The sequence below is a fragment of the Strix uralensis genome, chromosome 16 (assembly GCF_047716275.1).
Source record: "Strix uralensis isolate ZFMK-TIS-50842 chromosome 16, bStrUra1, whole genome shotgun sequence".
NCBI lineage: Eukaryota > Metazoa > Chordata > Aves > Strigiformes > Strigidae > Strix > Strix uralensis.
The window spans coordinates 6,474,808-6,490,943 of record NC_133987.1 but is presented as its reverse complement, the minus strand read 5'-3'; the positions used below and the strand labels follow the sequence as shown (position 1 = coordinate 6,490,943).

Below are 16,136 nucleotides of genomic sequence, written 5' to 3'. Positions count from 1 at the left end.
CTCCTTCCTCAAATTTGTTTTCACTTTTATTATGATGTTGGTGTTTAAAATTTACTGAGCTGCTGTTGTTAATTCTTCTATGCTATAAATACATGCCTCTTACTCTATAAATCAAACTTGCCTATAATGAGAAATGTACTTTTTAAAACTAGATTAAAAGGCACACAGAGCCTTGAATATGCCCTCTTCATGAAGACGGGTTTCAGCAACAGGTGATTGCCATGTGATAGACCGTTGCTGTTCAGAGGTGCTGCACAGGGCCTCCTTTCCTGCCCTCTTTACCTGGCCAAATTCTGGCATTCTTCATGGAAAACACTCTAACGTGGGGTGAAGTTTACAGTGCTGGGGCTGTAAGGCTGTGATTAGAGTCGAATCAGTGACTTTCTGATAAAAGTCAAAGTCTGTCTTTGATATCAGCTCTGAGGTATTAGATCTTCTTAATGCTCAGCTGTGCTCATAGTTCCTGAGAATTGTCATGCCTGTTCAATTAATGTTGGTAATAGTAGCCAGGCAGGGATTTTATTTAATTTTTCTTTTCTGTTCTTTAAGGCTAATACCATCTAAAAATGAGTCAGTTATATAATAGCATCGAGCCAAACATTATTGATGATGAAATGGTTCAGAACGCTGTTGAAGAGCAGTGTCCAGAGGACATAAAAAAGCTTGTCAAAAGGGAAGGTATTAACTTTAAGGATGTGACGGAGCTACAGCTCAGTTTTAGAAGTGAGTATCAGATTATATACCTTTTTTCCTTCTTCTTTTGTTAGAGGGTAATAGAATTAAGCATGAAGTGGCTAACTGGCAATTAAACAATCACTATTAGCTTGGATTTCTTATGTGAAAAGTAACATCTGGACTTACATTGTTAGTCATACCTGTATGAACTAGTTCCGTTAGAGAGAGCTGGGTGCTTTTGCTGAGGGGTAACTTTAAAGTTGCTTAACTTTACGGTATTATTGTCACTGCTATTCTTATTTAACATTTATATTGTGGTGACACCTACAGGCCACAGGCCTATTGGGCCCTTCTGTACGTGGACAAATCAAACCCTGGGCGGGCTCTGCCATCCCTGGCGATTACGTGAGAGCGCTATTTGGTAGATTATGGTGATTACAGTCCAATTCGGTGGCTTCCTCTGGTCATCCATAGCATTATCGCAGCTTGCCTCTTACTGTCAAACCAGTCATAAACTTGCATTCGAAAAATGAAAAGGAAGAACATTTGGCTCAACATTTGATTATTTTAGGGGTAGGTAATTTCATAGGCAAAAATCTGCTTTTGATTATTCATTGCGTGCTCCAGTAAAATAATGTATTAGCTGAGTTCTTCAGAGCAGACTCCCTGTTACCAGGCCCTGCATGTATTTATTTGCAAATACAAAAACCAGAACTATGTGAATATTTTCTGTGTGCAATTCCTTGCTTTCCTCTGCACTCACTGAACGATGATAGCAGCAGAGCAGCTAATGAAATCTTCTGGGAAGCCATTGCAGGGGCAAAGAGAATTGGGAGTGAGAATGTGTTGTATTTTCTGTCACTGTGGTCCTAATGTTTTTCTGTACTGCCTAATGACCTGCCCTTGTGATTCTGTTTTTGGAGAAAGCTAAATGCAGGGATATTGATTAGTTCTAAACTGCAGCCTTCACAGAAAGAGTAGACCCCAACTTTCCCTCCTGTGATGAGAATCCCAGGAGCAGGAGAATAATTTACAAAAGGTAGCTGGCCACCGCTAGCCTGCAAATGCAGAGAAAAGCAGGGTCTTGTTCCAAACCTCCCTCTTGGAGCTGGAAAGGAAAATGAAGGTCAAGGTCTCGTAGTGGTGGATTCATAAAGCCACTCTTGACTGCAGGGCTGTAGTCAGCATCCCCTCAGCGACTCATTGGCATCGCTGATGAGCAGTGTGCGCTGGTGCAGGACACTGAGGTTAACTGGGCTGTTTCACTGAAATCTCGTCCAGCCAGTGGACCTCTCAGCTCTCTAGGGCAGTCATCACATGCCACCGTACTCTGCTGAAAATCATTTTGGAGGTAAGACGGGACATGTTTTCCTTGTGCAAGATAGTGTGTCCGCTAAACTGAAAGCTGTCTCACATGGAAAGCAATTTTTTTTTTTTCCTGTGGCTTTAGATATCCTGCAGATTGATAATCTGTGGCAGTTTGAGAATCTGACTAAACTGCAGCTGGACAACAACATCATTGAGAAGATAGAAGCCCTGGAGAGTCTGGTTCACCTTGTCTGGCTTGGTAAGATACAGGCGTATGAGGTTGGATGCCTTCACAGGTGCAAAGCAATCTGTGATAAAGCCAGGATGTCGCATTCCTTCTCAAACACGACTGATAGGAGCTTTCCTAGGGAAGGCTGTCAGCTGTCTGTGTGTTTCCTCATTTGACTGTCAAATGTCAAAATGCCTGAATATCAGAGCTGCAAAACAATCCTTCAAATGTTTAAAAACTGGGTTTAATACATTTGGTGTGGCAGGAACGGGAAGCTGAGATTTTAAGGTTGTTTCCAGGGTTTGTACTCATATTTGGAGGTGACTTTCAGGGTATTTATGGAAACACCTCTGTGATTTGGAAGCCTGTACTCTGTTTTCAAAGCTAATGCAGGCATTTCAGAGCCTAGAACCCACAATCTTTACCCCTATATGCTTAAGTCATCATCATTGTCCCGAGAAATGCCCATTCTTGTAGTCTCACATGACTACTTTTGACAAAAACTCAGGATGCTGATAGCAGCATCACAGCGTGGCGCAGGTTTTGATGCTGGGCAGATCAGTGAGCTTGCTGCTACAGATGCGTAGCTTAGAGCATTCTCTGGGAACTGCAGCTACGTTTCTGGCTGACAGTGTAAATATATCCTCAGCCGCCTTGGAAAATAGCATACAGGGCTTCGGTTCAGAAGCACATCGTGAAATGTCTGATGGGTTCTTCTGCCCAGTTGTCTGCACTGTTCTGCTGCACAGATGACTAATGCACTTGTGAATCAACAGCTGATCACCACAACGTAAGCAGAGGGTTTTGAAGCACGCTCGTCGTTTCGTTTGCCCAAAGGCCTCAGTGGTTCAGCAGCTGCTGCATGGGTGTCTCAGCCATCCAGGGGTGGGGTGATGCAGACAGCTGGTAACTTCATCAACTATCTTTGGACTCCTGAATGGTTCGGTAGTGGCCTGAGGGCAAGTACTACCCTTAGACATGATGAATGTAGGTATTAGGATAGATGTTCTGGCAGGATAAGAGGAAATATCAACGAATGAAATAGCTGAAGTGAGTACATGCCTCTGCATACCTCCATTGACAACAGGGCGACTGTACGCATGGGACTGGCATATGTTGGTCTTATGGGAATGACCATGACAGTGGGCATTGGTGTAGCAGGCAAGAGTCTGCAAGAAACAAGGCACTGAGTGTCAAATTTGTCACAGAAATACCCCCATTTTAGGGCATTTCCCCACCTCTTTTCTTGTATTTTGGGTTCTACAAGGTAGAAATCGCTTTCAGGTTGTGTATGTGGCCTCTGCGTGAAATGCCTTCAACTGTTCCTCTCATTTAAAAGTTGCATGGACAGTTGCAAGGAGATGTGTACATCACTTCCTGACCCAGAGAACGATGATTTATTGCTGAGCTTTTCCTGTGGGACACTGAACACCCCTGACGAAAACATTGTATATAAACTCCTAAATCAAGAACCAGGCTAAATGCAAGGTCTGAATCAGGGCATTCTGCTAGAAATACTTCAACTTTTGCTTGTAATACTTCTGATTTCTAAACTCTTCCCCAGACTTGTCCTTCAACAATATTGAAGTAATTGAGGGCCTGGATACGCTTGTCAAGCTGCAGGACCTCAGTCTCTACAATAACAGAATATCTAAAATTGAGCATATGGACACATTGCATGAGCTGCAGATTTTCTCCATAGGAAAGAATAACTTGACCACACTGGAAGATGTGAGTGCTTCTTGGTTTTGCAAATGTTCCCTGTCAAAGGATTAAATATTCTAAAACTGACATTTGCCACTGTGTCTGAGCTCCTCCTTAGAGGAGAAAATTAGGATTTCACTGCCTTTGTAGTTATGGTTTTGGTAAGCTGTCCCAGTGTTAAGTGCTTCCTACAGCTATTTCTCTTTTAGGTTATTGACTCATGGGGGCCCGGTTCTGTTGCTGCTATCAGCCATGGCAAAATTCCTGTTGGTTCCCATGAAAGCTGGAAAAGGATTAAGTAGCTGTGTATGAGAAAGGAGGGAGAAGAGACTAGGATTTATTTGGGTACTTTTGAGGGCAGTTTACCAATCTAAGACCTGTGATTTGTCCACTCCATCTGCCTTCTCTCTACACCCATCATTTATATATTCACAATGTGAATTTAAGTATTTCCTTTCCTGAAAGCGTTAGAAACTCATAATTTAATGTTGCCTGGGTTTGGCAGCAGGGCAGAATATGTATTGCAACATAATTGTAATAAGAGCAATGAATTTCAAGGCTGTGTGTTTCCTGAGCACTGGGAAGTACAGCATCTCTTTCCCCTTGGCACAGGTGATCTATCTCAGGAGATTTAAAAACCTTCGGACACTGAATCTCAGTGGGAACCCTTTCTGCGACAATGAGCAGTATATGCTGTTTGTTGTTGCTCATCTTCCAGACCTGGTGTACTTGGACTTCAAGCTCGTGAGTGACACCACAGTAAGCATTTCTGCATTCCCTGCTTGTGAAATCAGGCAAGAGCATCTTACAGAGCGTTTGCTTTGTTGGTATGCCACCAATATTCTAGCATTCAGGGCAGGTTCCCTGCAGAAATTAGGCTTACAGAAACATGCAGTGTTTATTCTGCCTCCACCTAACAGCTGTGAACCTGTAGGCCAAATTCTATCAAATCTGACAGAGAGGTAGAGGTGTCAGAGGCATGATGTCTTCACAGATTTTGTGAAAATCAGCAGCTGTGTGTGGGAGAGGGGCCTGGTTAATGTTGCCACAGAGAGGCTGCAGCGTGAGTGCAAGCCTTCTTCGAGATCAGAAAATGTCTTGAGGCATGGATCCAGGGGAAGGGAGGCTTGGTGGTCCTGCTGCTCGCTGAGCAATTTATTTCAGTAGTGGACTGACAGACTATCCAGGCAGGGAGGTGCCATCGAATGCACTTCCCGCTCTTGATTTCTGAGAACAGCACAGTGCATCCACACCAGTAACCCGTGGGACTGCTTTTAGATCCCAGCTCAAAGGAACAAAGAAGGGTTTTTTGGTTTGGGATGGTTTTTAGTAACAAAAGAACACGATTCATTGTAAATTTGTTTAGCATGGAGCAGGAGCTGTACTTGTACATTACTCTTACCATAGGATTGGAAAGGCTGGCCGGATCATTGAGTCCAGTCCCTGCTCATACAGAGAGTATGTCATGGAATTGCATACTTAAATTTGTGAAGCTTCAGTTTCCAGCTAATTAGATTCTTGTCCCTGCTACTACTTTGACATCCATTCCTCTGAAGAGCCTTCTCCTCCCTAGTAAATGTATTAAACTTGCTAGCTGATCAAATCAGAGCTCAAATTCTGGAAGTCAAAACAGGGCCTCCTGCTAAAAGAAAAAACAACCCTAAAGAAGAGGAAATGGGGAAAGAAAAGTTTCCTGGGACTGAATCAGCTCAGATGAATTGAATGCAGAGTCAGAGTAATGTGCCAACAAAAAATGGGATGAGGAGTGGATTAGAAACTTCAGAAGTAGTTTAATAAAAGGCCCACAAAGAGATGGAGATGCAGATGTCACTCAGGTACGTGTTCTAGAAAGATCAAATTCTTATGCCCAGATTTGTTGAGCAATGCTGGATAATCTAATGAAAATATTTTCTTTGTTTGCATTTCTCAGCGAGAAGTTGCAGTTTTAACGTATCAAGATCATACTAAGCCGTTGGAACATGAGGAGGCTCAGGCCCTGGCTCAGCTGGAGGAAAACCAGGCAAAGCAGAAAGAGCTGGAGTACCACAAGGTATGTTTTCTTTGGCTGGTTTGTATTGTCTCAGGAGAAAGAAGCACAACACATATTGACTTCTCTTTTACCTGCTTGAAGATTTAATGAGAGGTTAACATCGACTGTGCTAAAACTAAGGCTAGGATTAATCTCTGTGATCTCTGAATCTCATCTTTTGAATAAAAACAGGAACTGCTGTAGAATACACATGACGTGGGGGAACATAATTCTTTTGGCTGAACAATGAAACTGCAGATATAGACCCTGCAAAGCTAAATAGTAAATCATACCCGAGGATCTTATCAGCCTGACATGAGATTAAGAAAATTACAGGTCTGAGGGAACTGTTAGCATCTTCGTGGTGCAGTAACTTGTTTTTCTCCATCATCACACTAAGTTAATGCTTTTCATTAGTTTTATGGTTAGACTCTTCAGAGCTTTCAGAGATCACTGTAGTCCTGTGAGCAGACTGAAAACAAGACCAGGCAGAATGATGCTTTCAGTTATGGCCTGGCTCTGTGTTCCAGACCTCTAGAAGATCAGACTGGCTGAAGAGCAGGAGGCGGTTAAGTGGCAGGGAGGACACCTGCAGCTCTTCCTTCCGCCCCTCCACAAAGTCCACTGACTCTTTATCTGAAAGGCTTAATAACCTTGCAGTATGTGGTTGCATGTAATAATGTCTTGTATAAGATTAAACAGTGTTTTCTATCCTTAGGCTAGAGAGTTCTAGCAGCAAAGCTGCATGTGAACCAGGATGGTTTTCACTCCAGTTGCAGGGTGCTTTCATGCCTTGGTTGGTATATCCATTGTGTTGGTATCGCTGTCTCTGCACCACTGTTCCTTTGCTGGTAAAGTGCTTACAGGAGAGACACATCCTGAGGACTGGCAGCAGGTTGGCACTTTATTTTACTTATATTGCTCTGATTCTCTTCAAAGGCAGCCTTTGTTGAGTACCTGAATGGATCATTCCTGTTTGACAGTATGTATGCAGATGACACAGAAGCTGCCAAACTGGCTCACCTCCCTGGAGTGGGTGACCTGCTGCAGGCATATCCTTCCTGGGTTTAGAATACCTACAGCTAAAATGGAATGCCTTGAGTTAAGAAGGAGGTGCATCCACAGGGACTCTTCATCCGTTGCTTTTGTCCAGGGCTGAAAGCTACATTGATCTAAGATCTGAGAGTCTGTGTTCAATTTTGGAATGGTACCAAAAAAAACACTGCAAGACCGTAAGACCACTGACAGCTTTAAGGCTTGATATCTCATGAAATAGGAAGGCTACAAACAAACGGTTTATATTACTGGCAAGCTGGCCAACCCAGTTTGAAACAACCCATTTGTAAAACCACTTGTTTCTATCACCAACAGGTTGTGAGATTCCAGCATTTTAAATTCTCACTATTGTAATTACCATATTCCCTTTCCTTCGCTGGAATCAAACACAGTTTTGGTAGCCTTCTTTTCTGACCCTTCGAGAACCAAAGCTTTGTACTTACTTTAAGTCTGGAATCCACTTAAAGTTTAAAATGAGCTATAAGATAAATCTCTGTCAGTTAGATTGTAAGAGCGCAGTTGCTAAAATCATGTTGAAATTGAAGTGGTAGGAGATAGGCACAGACTAATCAGAATGATATGAGTCGCATATCTCCCAAGCTGACAGAGCTGGCAACATGAAGTTTTCAGGCCAGCACTTTTTTCTGATCATTTCTCCTACATGGGGCGATCAGAAAACAGACACTTTTTTTTTTCTTTTTTCTTTTCTCATTCAGATTAATAGAGCATTGTCAAGGCCAGTAACTTGACCTTCCTTAAAATTGCATTACACTGTTGGCGAAAAATGCATCACGGCTTAACTACAATAGACTCTAGAAACAATTCCATTGCCAAGATAATAACAGAAGAAAAATTGATGTTATTTTTGTGATGCTACCAAGTCAGTAGTTTATTCTGTGCTCTGGCTGTAGGCTCCAGAGCTGTATTTATTAACTACACAGGCACTGTATTCACACTTGTGAAGACAGATAGGGTTGTATGCTTCATTCTGCTTCTGTGTCAGAAAAGAGTCAGAGAAGTGTATGTATTTCCTTTTCTTCCTCAAGGCCTTTTTCCCCTCAAGTTGCCACAGCTTTCTCCATACCCTCAAGGTAGCAAAATCCTGTGCATAAAATGTGACTGAGTGACCCAGTCCTGCCACAGACAGACCACTTGGCAGCCTGCTCCCAGCGAGAACCACGGAGCTGACATAACAGTAACTTGTAACTCTTGATGCTCACATCTGCAGAGGTAGAACGAACATAGCATGTTGCTCCACTGAACAAGCAAAATACCTTGACTCTGGTGTCACATACAGGAAGGAGTTTGTCTCAGTTTGTGAGAACCTATTTAACTATGGTCTGAAAGAGTATGAAAAACGAGAAGCTGAAGTCTCCGATTTCTACGAAAGCCTTCATGAAGCGTTAACAGCCAACCAGCAAGAAGGCAGGAAAATAATCCTAGACTTTGAAAATCGGAACAAAAGGGTAATGTTGTCATACTTTAGTTTGTTTGATACATGATTTCTCTACATCATATGCCAGCTTTTAATTTCACTGAGAATGAAGGTAACTCCATTAAAATTAGGAAAATTATTCTAGATTTATACTGCTGTAATAGGAATCAGTACTTGATCCCTAATGGCAGAATCACAGAGTGGCTGAGGTTGGAAGGGACCTAAGGGAGTCATCTGGTCCAGCCCCCTGCTCAAGCAGGGCCACCCACAGCAGGTTGTCCGGGACTGTGTTCAGACAGCTACTGAGTATCTCCAAGGATGGAGATGCCACAACCTCTCTGGGCAACCTCTTCCACAGAATCACAGAATGGTTTGGGTTGGGAAGGACCTTAAACACCATCCAGTCCCACCCCCCTGCCACGGGCAGGGACACCTTCCACTAGCCCAGGTTGCCCAAAAGCCCTGTCCAACCTGGCCTTGAACCCTTCCAGGGAGGGGGCAGCTTCTCTGGGCAACTTCTCTGGGCAACCTGTGCCAGGGCCTCACCACCCTCACAGGGAAGGATTTCTTCCTTAGATCTGATCTAAATCTGCCCTCTGTCAGTTTAAAACTGTTAGCCCTTGTCCTATCAGTTTTCCAGTGCTCAGTCACTGATCTCTGTCTACCCGTTTCTCACAGTATAAATCTATACCAGGAAAAATGATTGTGTTAGCTATTATAATGTCATTAACTAACATAATGTTAGAAGTTTTTTTAGTACTTTATTAGGAGAAGAATTTGGGGATTGAAGTTTCAACCCTTTGGGCAAACCACAACTAGCTAACACTGACAGCCTTTAGCGATACTGGAAATTCAGCATAGGACAAAATTAACATAGCACAGTGTTATTTTATTGGCCACAAAGATAAAGAACTTTCAAGGCTTTACAGAAAAAAGGTGGCTAAACATGGTGGGGTTTTTTACTTTTCTTTTGCCATCCAGAAAATTTACCAGTCTTTATGAAAACAGAAATGCTCAACCTTCTTTTAGTTTAAATATTTTTAAGTAAATTTGAAAAATATGGAGAGATTTATCACACTCTCCTTCTCTTTGAGGCCTTCAATAGCGCTTCCTTCATTGAAAAAGGGGGAAGAAAAAGAAGGAGATTGCAGGGTATTCAGTTTGTTTTCAAGTAGTTTTCTACTTCAGGTCATTTTGTCAACAACATCTCAAAGAACTTTAACAGAAAAATTATGTAAAGTTATCGTAATGCATTTCTAGTCTTTTTAAAGCAGAAACTATCTTTTTTTCATTCTGCTCAACTACAGCCACCCATTGTGGCTGCTAAGGGCGTAGCTTCTAGCTGGATCCCTTTCTGACCACGTATAATAGATGGATCATTATTTTGTTTCCACAGAAAAAATAAGGGGAGGCTAAAGCCTGGTAACACTGTCAGCTGAGCAGAGCGAGTCCCTGACAACTGACACCGGGCAGAGTCACGAGCGCTGGCTCCCTTTGAAAACCAGGTCACTTTTATTTAGGTGCCTTGTCACACGCTGGCAGCCTGCTGAGTCACTCTGCGCCCAGGTCCTTGAACCTTGCTGACTCATGCTGGCAAGCTGGCTCCATCAGCTCTAGTCCGGACAGGAGTTTGCAGCCTCACCAGAAGGCAACAGAAAAAGATTGATATGTATATTCAGTTAACTTGTGCTTGAATTCCCAATATATCCTCCTTTTTTTAAAAAAAAAGCCACAAAAAATACAAAACCAACCAACCCAAAACCCCAAAATCAAACCCAAAGAGACATGGCTGAGGCCAGATTTTGGCCCTTTGTCTTTGTCCGATGACCTGCAGGCTCAGCTACGGTTTGAGCTGCAAGAACGGGGCACAGTGGTCAGCGTGACAGTTTTCATATAAATACTGGAAGAGTTAGCGTCAAAACTGAATGCTGTATTTTAACAGCATTTGCCCATTCTTTTAAAATTGCTGGGAGAGTTCAAAAGGTGCAGAGGTCCCAGCAGTCTGAAATCTGTAAGCAATTCCTAGGGGTTGTTTGTCTCCCTGTAATCCTTTGGCTTGGGTAACCTGCAAAATAACTCTGCTCTCTGAAGTTGGTGAAGGAGCAAAGAAGCATTAAAGGCCTTGAACTCTGAAGTTACTGCTCCCAGAGGTGCGGCTTGAATGGCTGGGGAGCCTTTTGAGCCTCCTAACTTGTTTATATTAGAAAAGAAGATACCTTGTTCTCCCCTTCCCCCCTTTTAACACTGCAAAGTTGGGGTAATCTAGTCTGTTTGTTCAGACACAAGTCTTGGCAATGGTTTTCATCAAAATTCGGTAGTTTAGCCCATTCCATTTCCTCTCAGAAGTGGATTAGACATGTTAAAACATGTATATTTTTTTTCACCCTATTAATGTTGGATTGTTAACTTATTTCGAACAGACTTGAAAATAATACATTGCTCAGCACAAGAGGATTTTTTTTTGATCCAAGAAATCATAAATCTTGTCTGATACAAAACTGACGTCAATATTTAATTCTGAAGGGCAATAAATCCTTGCTGTAAGAGGAAGGCAGGCAATGATAGGTATTCCATATTCAGAATAGTAAATCCTGACCCTACAGAAGTCAATCAAGATTCTCCTTGACATGAAGGGGATCAGGATTTAGGCCTGCATTTCTTTCCACAAAGTAATTGTTAATCTCTTCTTCATGGCCAGCAACGTCAAGAATCTAATATTTGTATTTTTTTACTTGAAAAGTGTCAGAAGGTGAACCAAAGTTAGAAGCATAGAAGGGGCAAAGTCTTCTGCTGACTGGAGGATGAGGAAGCGTTTTCACCGCTTCCACTGCATTGCCCCTGGATCGTTAGTGCAGTAGCATACCTCAGCACTGTTGACTACCCAGTATGTAAATCTGGAGACTTCCTGAATCATCACATTTCATTTCAGCTAATCAGCAGCAGGAACTTTTCTCACATATGTAACAAGTTAATTAAATTGCAATGGAGTGCTGAACACAAACTATAAGTAATTTATGTATCTCTGTGTTTAGACGCTGGATGAGATTCATCATGCCAGTAGTTATGATATTGCTGAGTCTAAACAAGCTGAGTACAAGGAGGACATACTTCAGCTGTCAGAAGCACTCATGACCTTGGAAATGCTGATAAGTGACCAGCTGGAGGTAAGGGTCAAGCACACACCAGTGAGACCTCACATCCAGAACACGGTGGGGGTCATTTTTCTGTTGCTGCACCCCTCTGTTTAGTAACCCACTGCACAAAGAGGGGGGCATAGGTCTTCCAGTCAGGCTAATGGTTTGTCTCTATCTTATTCTTTCTCTGCTCAGAGTTGATCTGGGTCAGATCAGGCCCTGGACATTGATCCATTGCAACAGATTGCTGCTTCTTAGAGCAGCGCACAGTATGTTCTTTGCATCTATCCAAGCTGATTTCCTAGACTTTAGAGAAAGGGACCCGAGGTCATTCAGTCATTTTACAGGTCTGCATACAGAAGTCGCTGCCTAGCATGGGGTATGCATTTGGGATTCTAGAGGTGTAGTTCTTTGAAGCTGATCTTTGCTATGAATAAGATTACACACAGTCCTGCTCAGCTTACTGCATTTGCTTGCATAATAGCTGGCTTTTTTCTCCCCAGACTTTTCCTCAAAAACTAGGGCAGGGCTGCTAATGTGCATCTTCATTAAAAAAAAAAAAAGTAATCTGTTTAAAAATGAGCAGGCAGGAGCTGTGGCCTGTGTGCAAGCAGATGCAGCAGTTTATTTTTGTGGATGTGCATGACAGCAGCAGCTCAAAATGGATTCCTCACTGCATCAGGATGGTGCCTTTTAGTGTTTTCTGAATTGGTCCTCACGTATCTGCAGTCACTGATGGAATAAGCAGAGGCATTTCTCCCTGGGTGAAGCGCAGATGCATTTCTCTCATCAGGTGGCTGTGTTTGATCTGTTGTATCAAGGCATTTAAGTGCAACACTTCACAGATTCTCCATCAGCCATTTTTGAGAGAGGTAATAGGCAGCAGCAATTTTAATTTCTGAGGACTAAACTAAAAGCTGCAGTAAGCCCAGGCATTGGTTATGCTTCCAAGAAGAGGCTCTTCATACACACAAGGAGACTGCAGGATGGCAGCATACAGGAATACAGCACTCTCCGTGCATTACTTAGGTGAGGGTAAAAAGGATCAGCTGGCTTGCTCCAGACACCAGGTAAAGGTATTCAGTCAACTTCCATCCAATAAACTGATTCTGATTTTCTGTCCCTGAAGGAGGAGAGAAAATCTTGCAGCACTTTCAAAACACTTTAAATGCTTGAGGCAGTGTGGTTTCTGATTGTGCTAATAACAGCAGTGAGTCCAAATTATAATCAGTTGTATATTCTTCCTAGAGTCCCTGACTCCCTTTTATGTTTATGCAAGTTTTCATTGTAATATTTCCTCTTTTTTCCCCTCTGTTAAGGAACTATTAAAGGAATTTAAAAGAAACATTGCTGACATAGCATCGACATTCATTGAAAACGTTAAAGGGATATATCCTTTTCACAGGACGTTGGCCTGGACCTCCCTGTGATGTACGTATACCTCACCTCTAAACCCAGAAATGAGCCATCAGTATAGGATTTGATTTTTTTTTTTTAAATCAACAGAAAAAGTCTTTTCCCAGATTTATAGGAATGGTCATTTAAGGTGACCAGCTTCTTTCTGTGGACACTCTGGAGAGCACAAAAGGCTCTAAGTTCTCCTGTGCTGAAAGTCTGTAGAACTCATGCAGCTTTCTCCGCCTTGGGAATCTTCCTTTCTTCTCTGCACAGCCATGACACAACCATGGGAAGATCTGGTTAGACTGTTTTCTATGTACATTCTTGCCATAGCAGCCAATGAGATACCTACAATTCTTGTTGAAGTTTCTTTAAATGGCCTTCATTTTTGTGTTGTTGTTGTCTTCTGGAACAAAGTGAGACGAGGATAGCAAAGTGCTTCAGTGGCAGGTTACGCTACTTTAAATATAGAAATCTGTTGGCCTGGTGCAAATAATTGCACCATATTCAGAGCTTAATTTATATCCTGGGAGGCCTCCCTCAGTTTCCTTTGCAAGCCTAGGCCTGCTCCCAGTTCTGTGTAATATACAGCAGTGAGCATGAGCCCCACCGTGTGATGAAGCAGAAAGGGTGTATCCTGACATCACAGCAGTTTCTGGCAGCAGCCAGGCTCTTTCCTGAAGCAGCCCACTGTGAGGACACTCAGTCTCTAGTTACAGGAGGTTATTTCAGCTCTATAAGTGAGTGGTGTGGTCAGCTTTTTCCTTAACTATCTTCTTTACGATGACCCAGTGCCGGGACCTGGAAAACCGTCACCATGAAAAGCTCCTAGAGATCTCCATCACCACACTGGAGAAATCAGTCAAGAATGAGCTTGACGAGGATTTGCCAGATGACGTTCGAATGGTGAGGGCCCTAAAATACTCATCTCTGCTAGGGAGTCAGCAAGAAGAGGCCACAGCCTCTTCTCAGAAGGGACAGGGTTTCCAGCAGGCCGGATAGAGCTAAAGCCATGGCTAAACCAGAGCATAACCTCCTCCCAAGAGGCCTGAGCCACTTGGCTGAGCTGCGGTGCCACCGGCCATCTCCGCTGACCAGGACAGAGGATAACTGCACTGCAGGTTTCCCTGGGTGCTGCCAGAGCTGGTGGTAGCAGCCCAGGAGAGGTGCTGAGCGAGTCTCTCTCCTGCCTCCAGCACAACTCGCTTCCCTGGCTGATTTCCAGTCATCCCCAACCCAGCAGGCCCTTCCTTAGGCAGTGTCTTTGCTGTGCTCACAGCTGGTTTTGTTCAGATTCTCCCTGCTCCCCCAGGAAGGTCCGAACACCCCTCTGGCTTCCTTGCACCGGGGCTCTGTTTGCCTCCGTGGTTTCAAAAGCTCTCCCTCGAGCTCCCCAGCTCCTGAGCTGATCTGGAGGCAGGATATGACATTTCAAATGCAGCCTTCCACTGAGCCCTCAGTCTTGCTGTGATAGCAAAGATCCCAGGAGCCTTTCAGAAAGCACAAAGATCGTTGCAGTGCTCCAGTCAGCAACGCTGCTGACCTTTTTGCCTCCATTATTCCTTCATTTAGTAGCTAAATGACTTGAGTTTTGCATTTGCTGTGGTTTTGCTCTGTCTAGATTATCCCAGCCCTTCCATTACTCCAGGTAATCGAGAGCTGACGGACACAAAACAGACCCCTCAGCCCCCCCGGGGCAGCTCCCTGCTTTATGGCCTGTGCAGATGGCTGCAGTTACGCACCGTTGCTGTGCACCCATTTTGCCTCGCTGCCATCCATTTCCACGGAGAAGCAATCTTCATTTGTTCAACAGCTGCACTCGGCTGCAGGAGGAGAATCATTACGGTTTAGCGAAGCCACCCTCTATTTAGAGCCATGGGGGAAGTCACTGCTTCAATGAGAGGCTGGGACTCTCCAAAAAATGAAGATTTACAGCCAGTGCCACCAGTACAAGAGACCCTTCCAAGTGCGATTTTTCCACTTCTCGCACCTGCTGGGCCAGGCGTGCTGGAGCATATTGCAGCCTTGCTTCAACACCAGCTGCCCGCAGGGCCCTGCCATGTGCTGTGAGGCAGCCCTGCCTGCACCAGAGCCCACAGCAGCAGCAGAGATTTGCTGCCTGCTCCAGCAGAAGAGGCCAAGAGTGCTGCCTCAGTTTCCCCACCCGTATTAGGGATACTCCATTACATCCTTGCGAGGCCCAGACGCATCCTCACGAAGGGTAGAGCACTGGATTCATCCCGATGACTGGGGCTTTGTCAGTTTGAAACAGAGGGTTGATTTTCTTCCCCTGAGCGTTGCAGTTACTGTGCTTCTAGTTCTGAGCTCCGCTGCTTTTGCTGCGTGCCCGCCTCCCCCCCCTCCTCCCCTCATCCGGTCACGTTACCTCCTAGCTTCTTGGGGACAAAACCACCATTGTCAACGCAGTCAACGCGTCCCATGGCAGCCGCCTGCTGAAGATTGATAAGCGAGAGAGTGACATCCTCAGCAACACCTACCGCTGGCAGGCCTCGGTGACAGAGAAGGTAAGACACCCTCACGCTCAGGGGGATGGGGCACAGACAGGTCTGGCCCAAGCGGTGGGGACGCTGCTAGGAAAGCTCCTAAGCTTTTCTGGAGACCTCTGTGCTCCAGGGAGCCAGGCAAGGGACCCTGGCAAGCCTGTGGATTCACTGCTCGCTTTCAATCTGTTCAGATTTTCCAAAACGAGATCGACAGAAACCGCGACCGTGTCAAAGAGATCGTTCAGTACATCGACAATCTCCAGGAGGAGCTGGATAACACCGAGATCCTGGAGCTGACAAAATAGGTCTGCCACGGGCTGGGCAGTGGGGATGGCTGTCTCTCTATCCCTGAACTGCCTGGGACGTTTCAGGCCAAAAGCATTCTTCTTCCATCCCACCATAAACTGCAAATAAAAGATACTTATTGACTGGAAAAGCGTATGAAGCTCTGTCTCTTCCATCATGCTGGCATGAAGCCCGTGCAGACAGAGCTCAGACCTGCTCACGAGGGGTTATGGATCAGCTGCAAGCTGATTGAACCAAATCATCGTAGCATATCATCCCTGAAAGCTTTGGTACCTGCAAGCACAGTGGCAGGAACCTGCGAGCCACAGACACATGGCAGCAGCCCGGGAGAGGAGTGCTCTCCATCAACCCACCCCCA

General features: G+C 44.3%; 1 protein-coding gene across 1 annotated transcript; it reads left to right on the top strand.

Moving 5' to 3' along the window:
• Window positions 1-566: 566 nt before the first annotated feature.
• On the top strand, window positions 567-15,908 carry DRC3 (dynein regulatory complex subunit 3). The gene is made up of 12 exons (XM_074885898.1): window positions 567-723; window positions 2,126-2,242; window positions 3,777-3,943; window positions 4,529-4,675; window positions 5,847-5,966; window positions 6,885-6,997; window positions 8,293-8,467; window positions 11,469-11,600; window positions 12,890-12,960; window positions 13,751-13,874; window positions 15,362-15,493; window positions 15,664-15,908. The coding sequence occupies exons 1-12, from the start codon at window positions 567-569 to the stop codon at window positions 15,775-15,777; spliced, it is 1,569 nt and encodes a 522-aa protein (XP_074741999.1). The 3' UTR covers window positions 15,778-15,908.
• The last annotated feature ends 228 nt before the right edge of the window (window positions 15,909-16,136 follow it).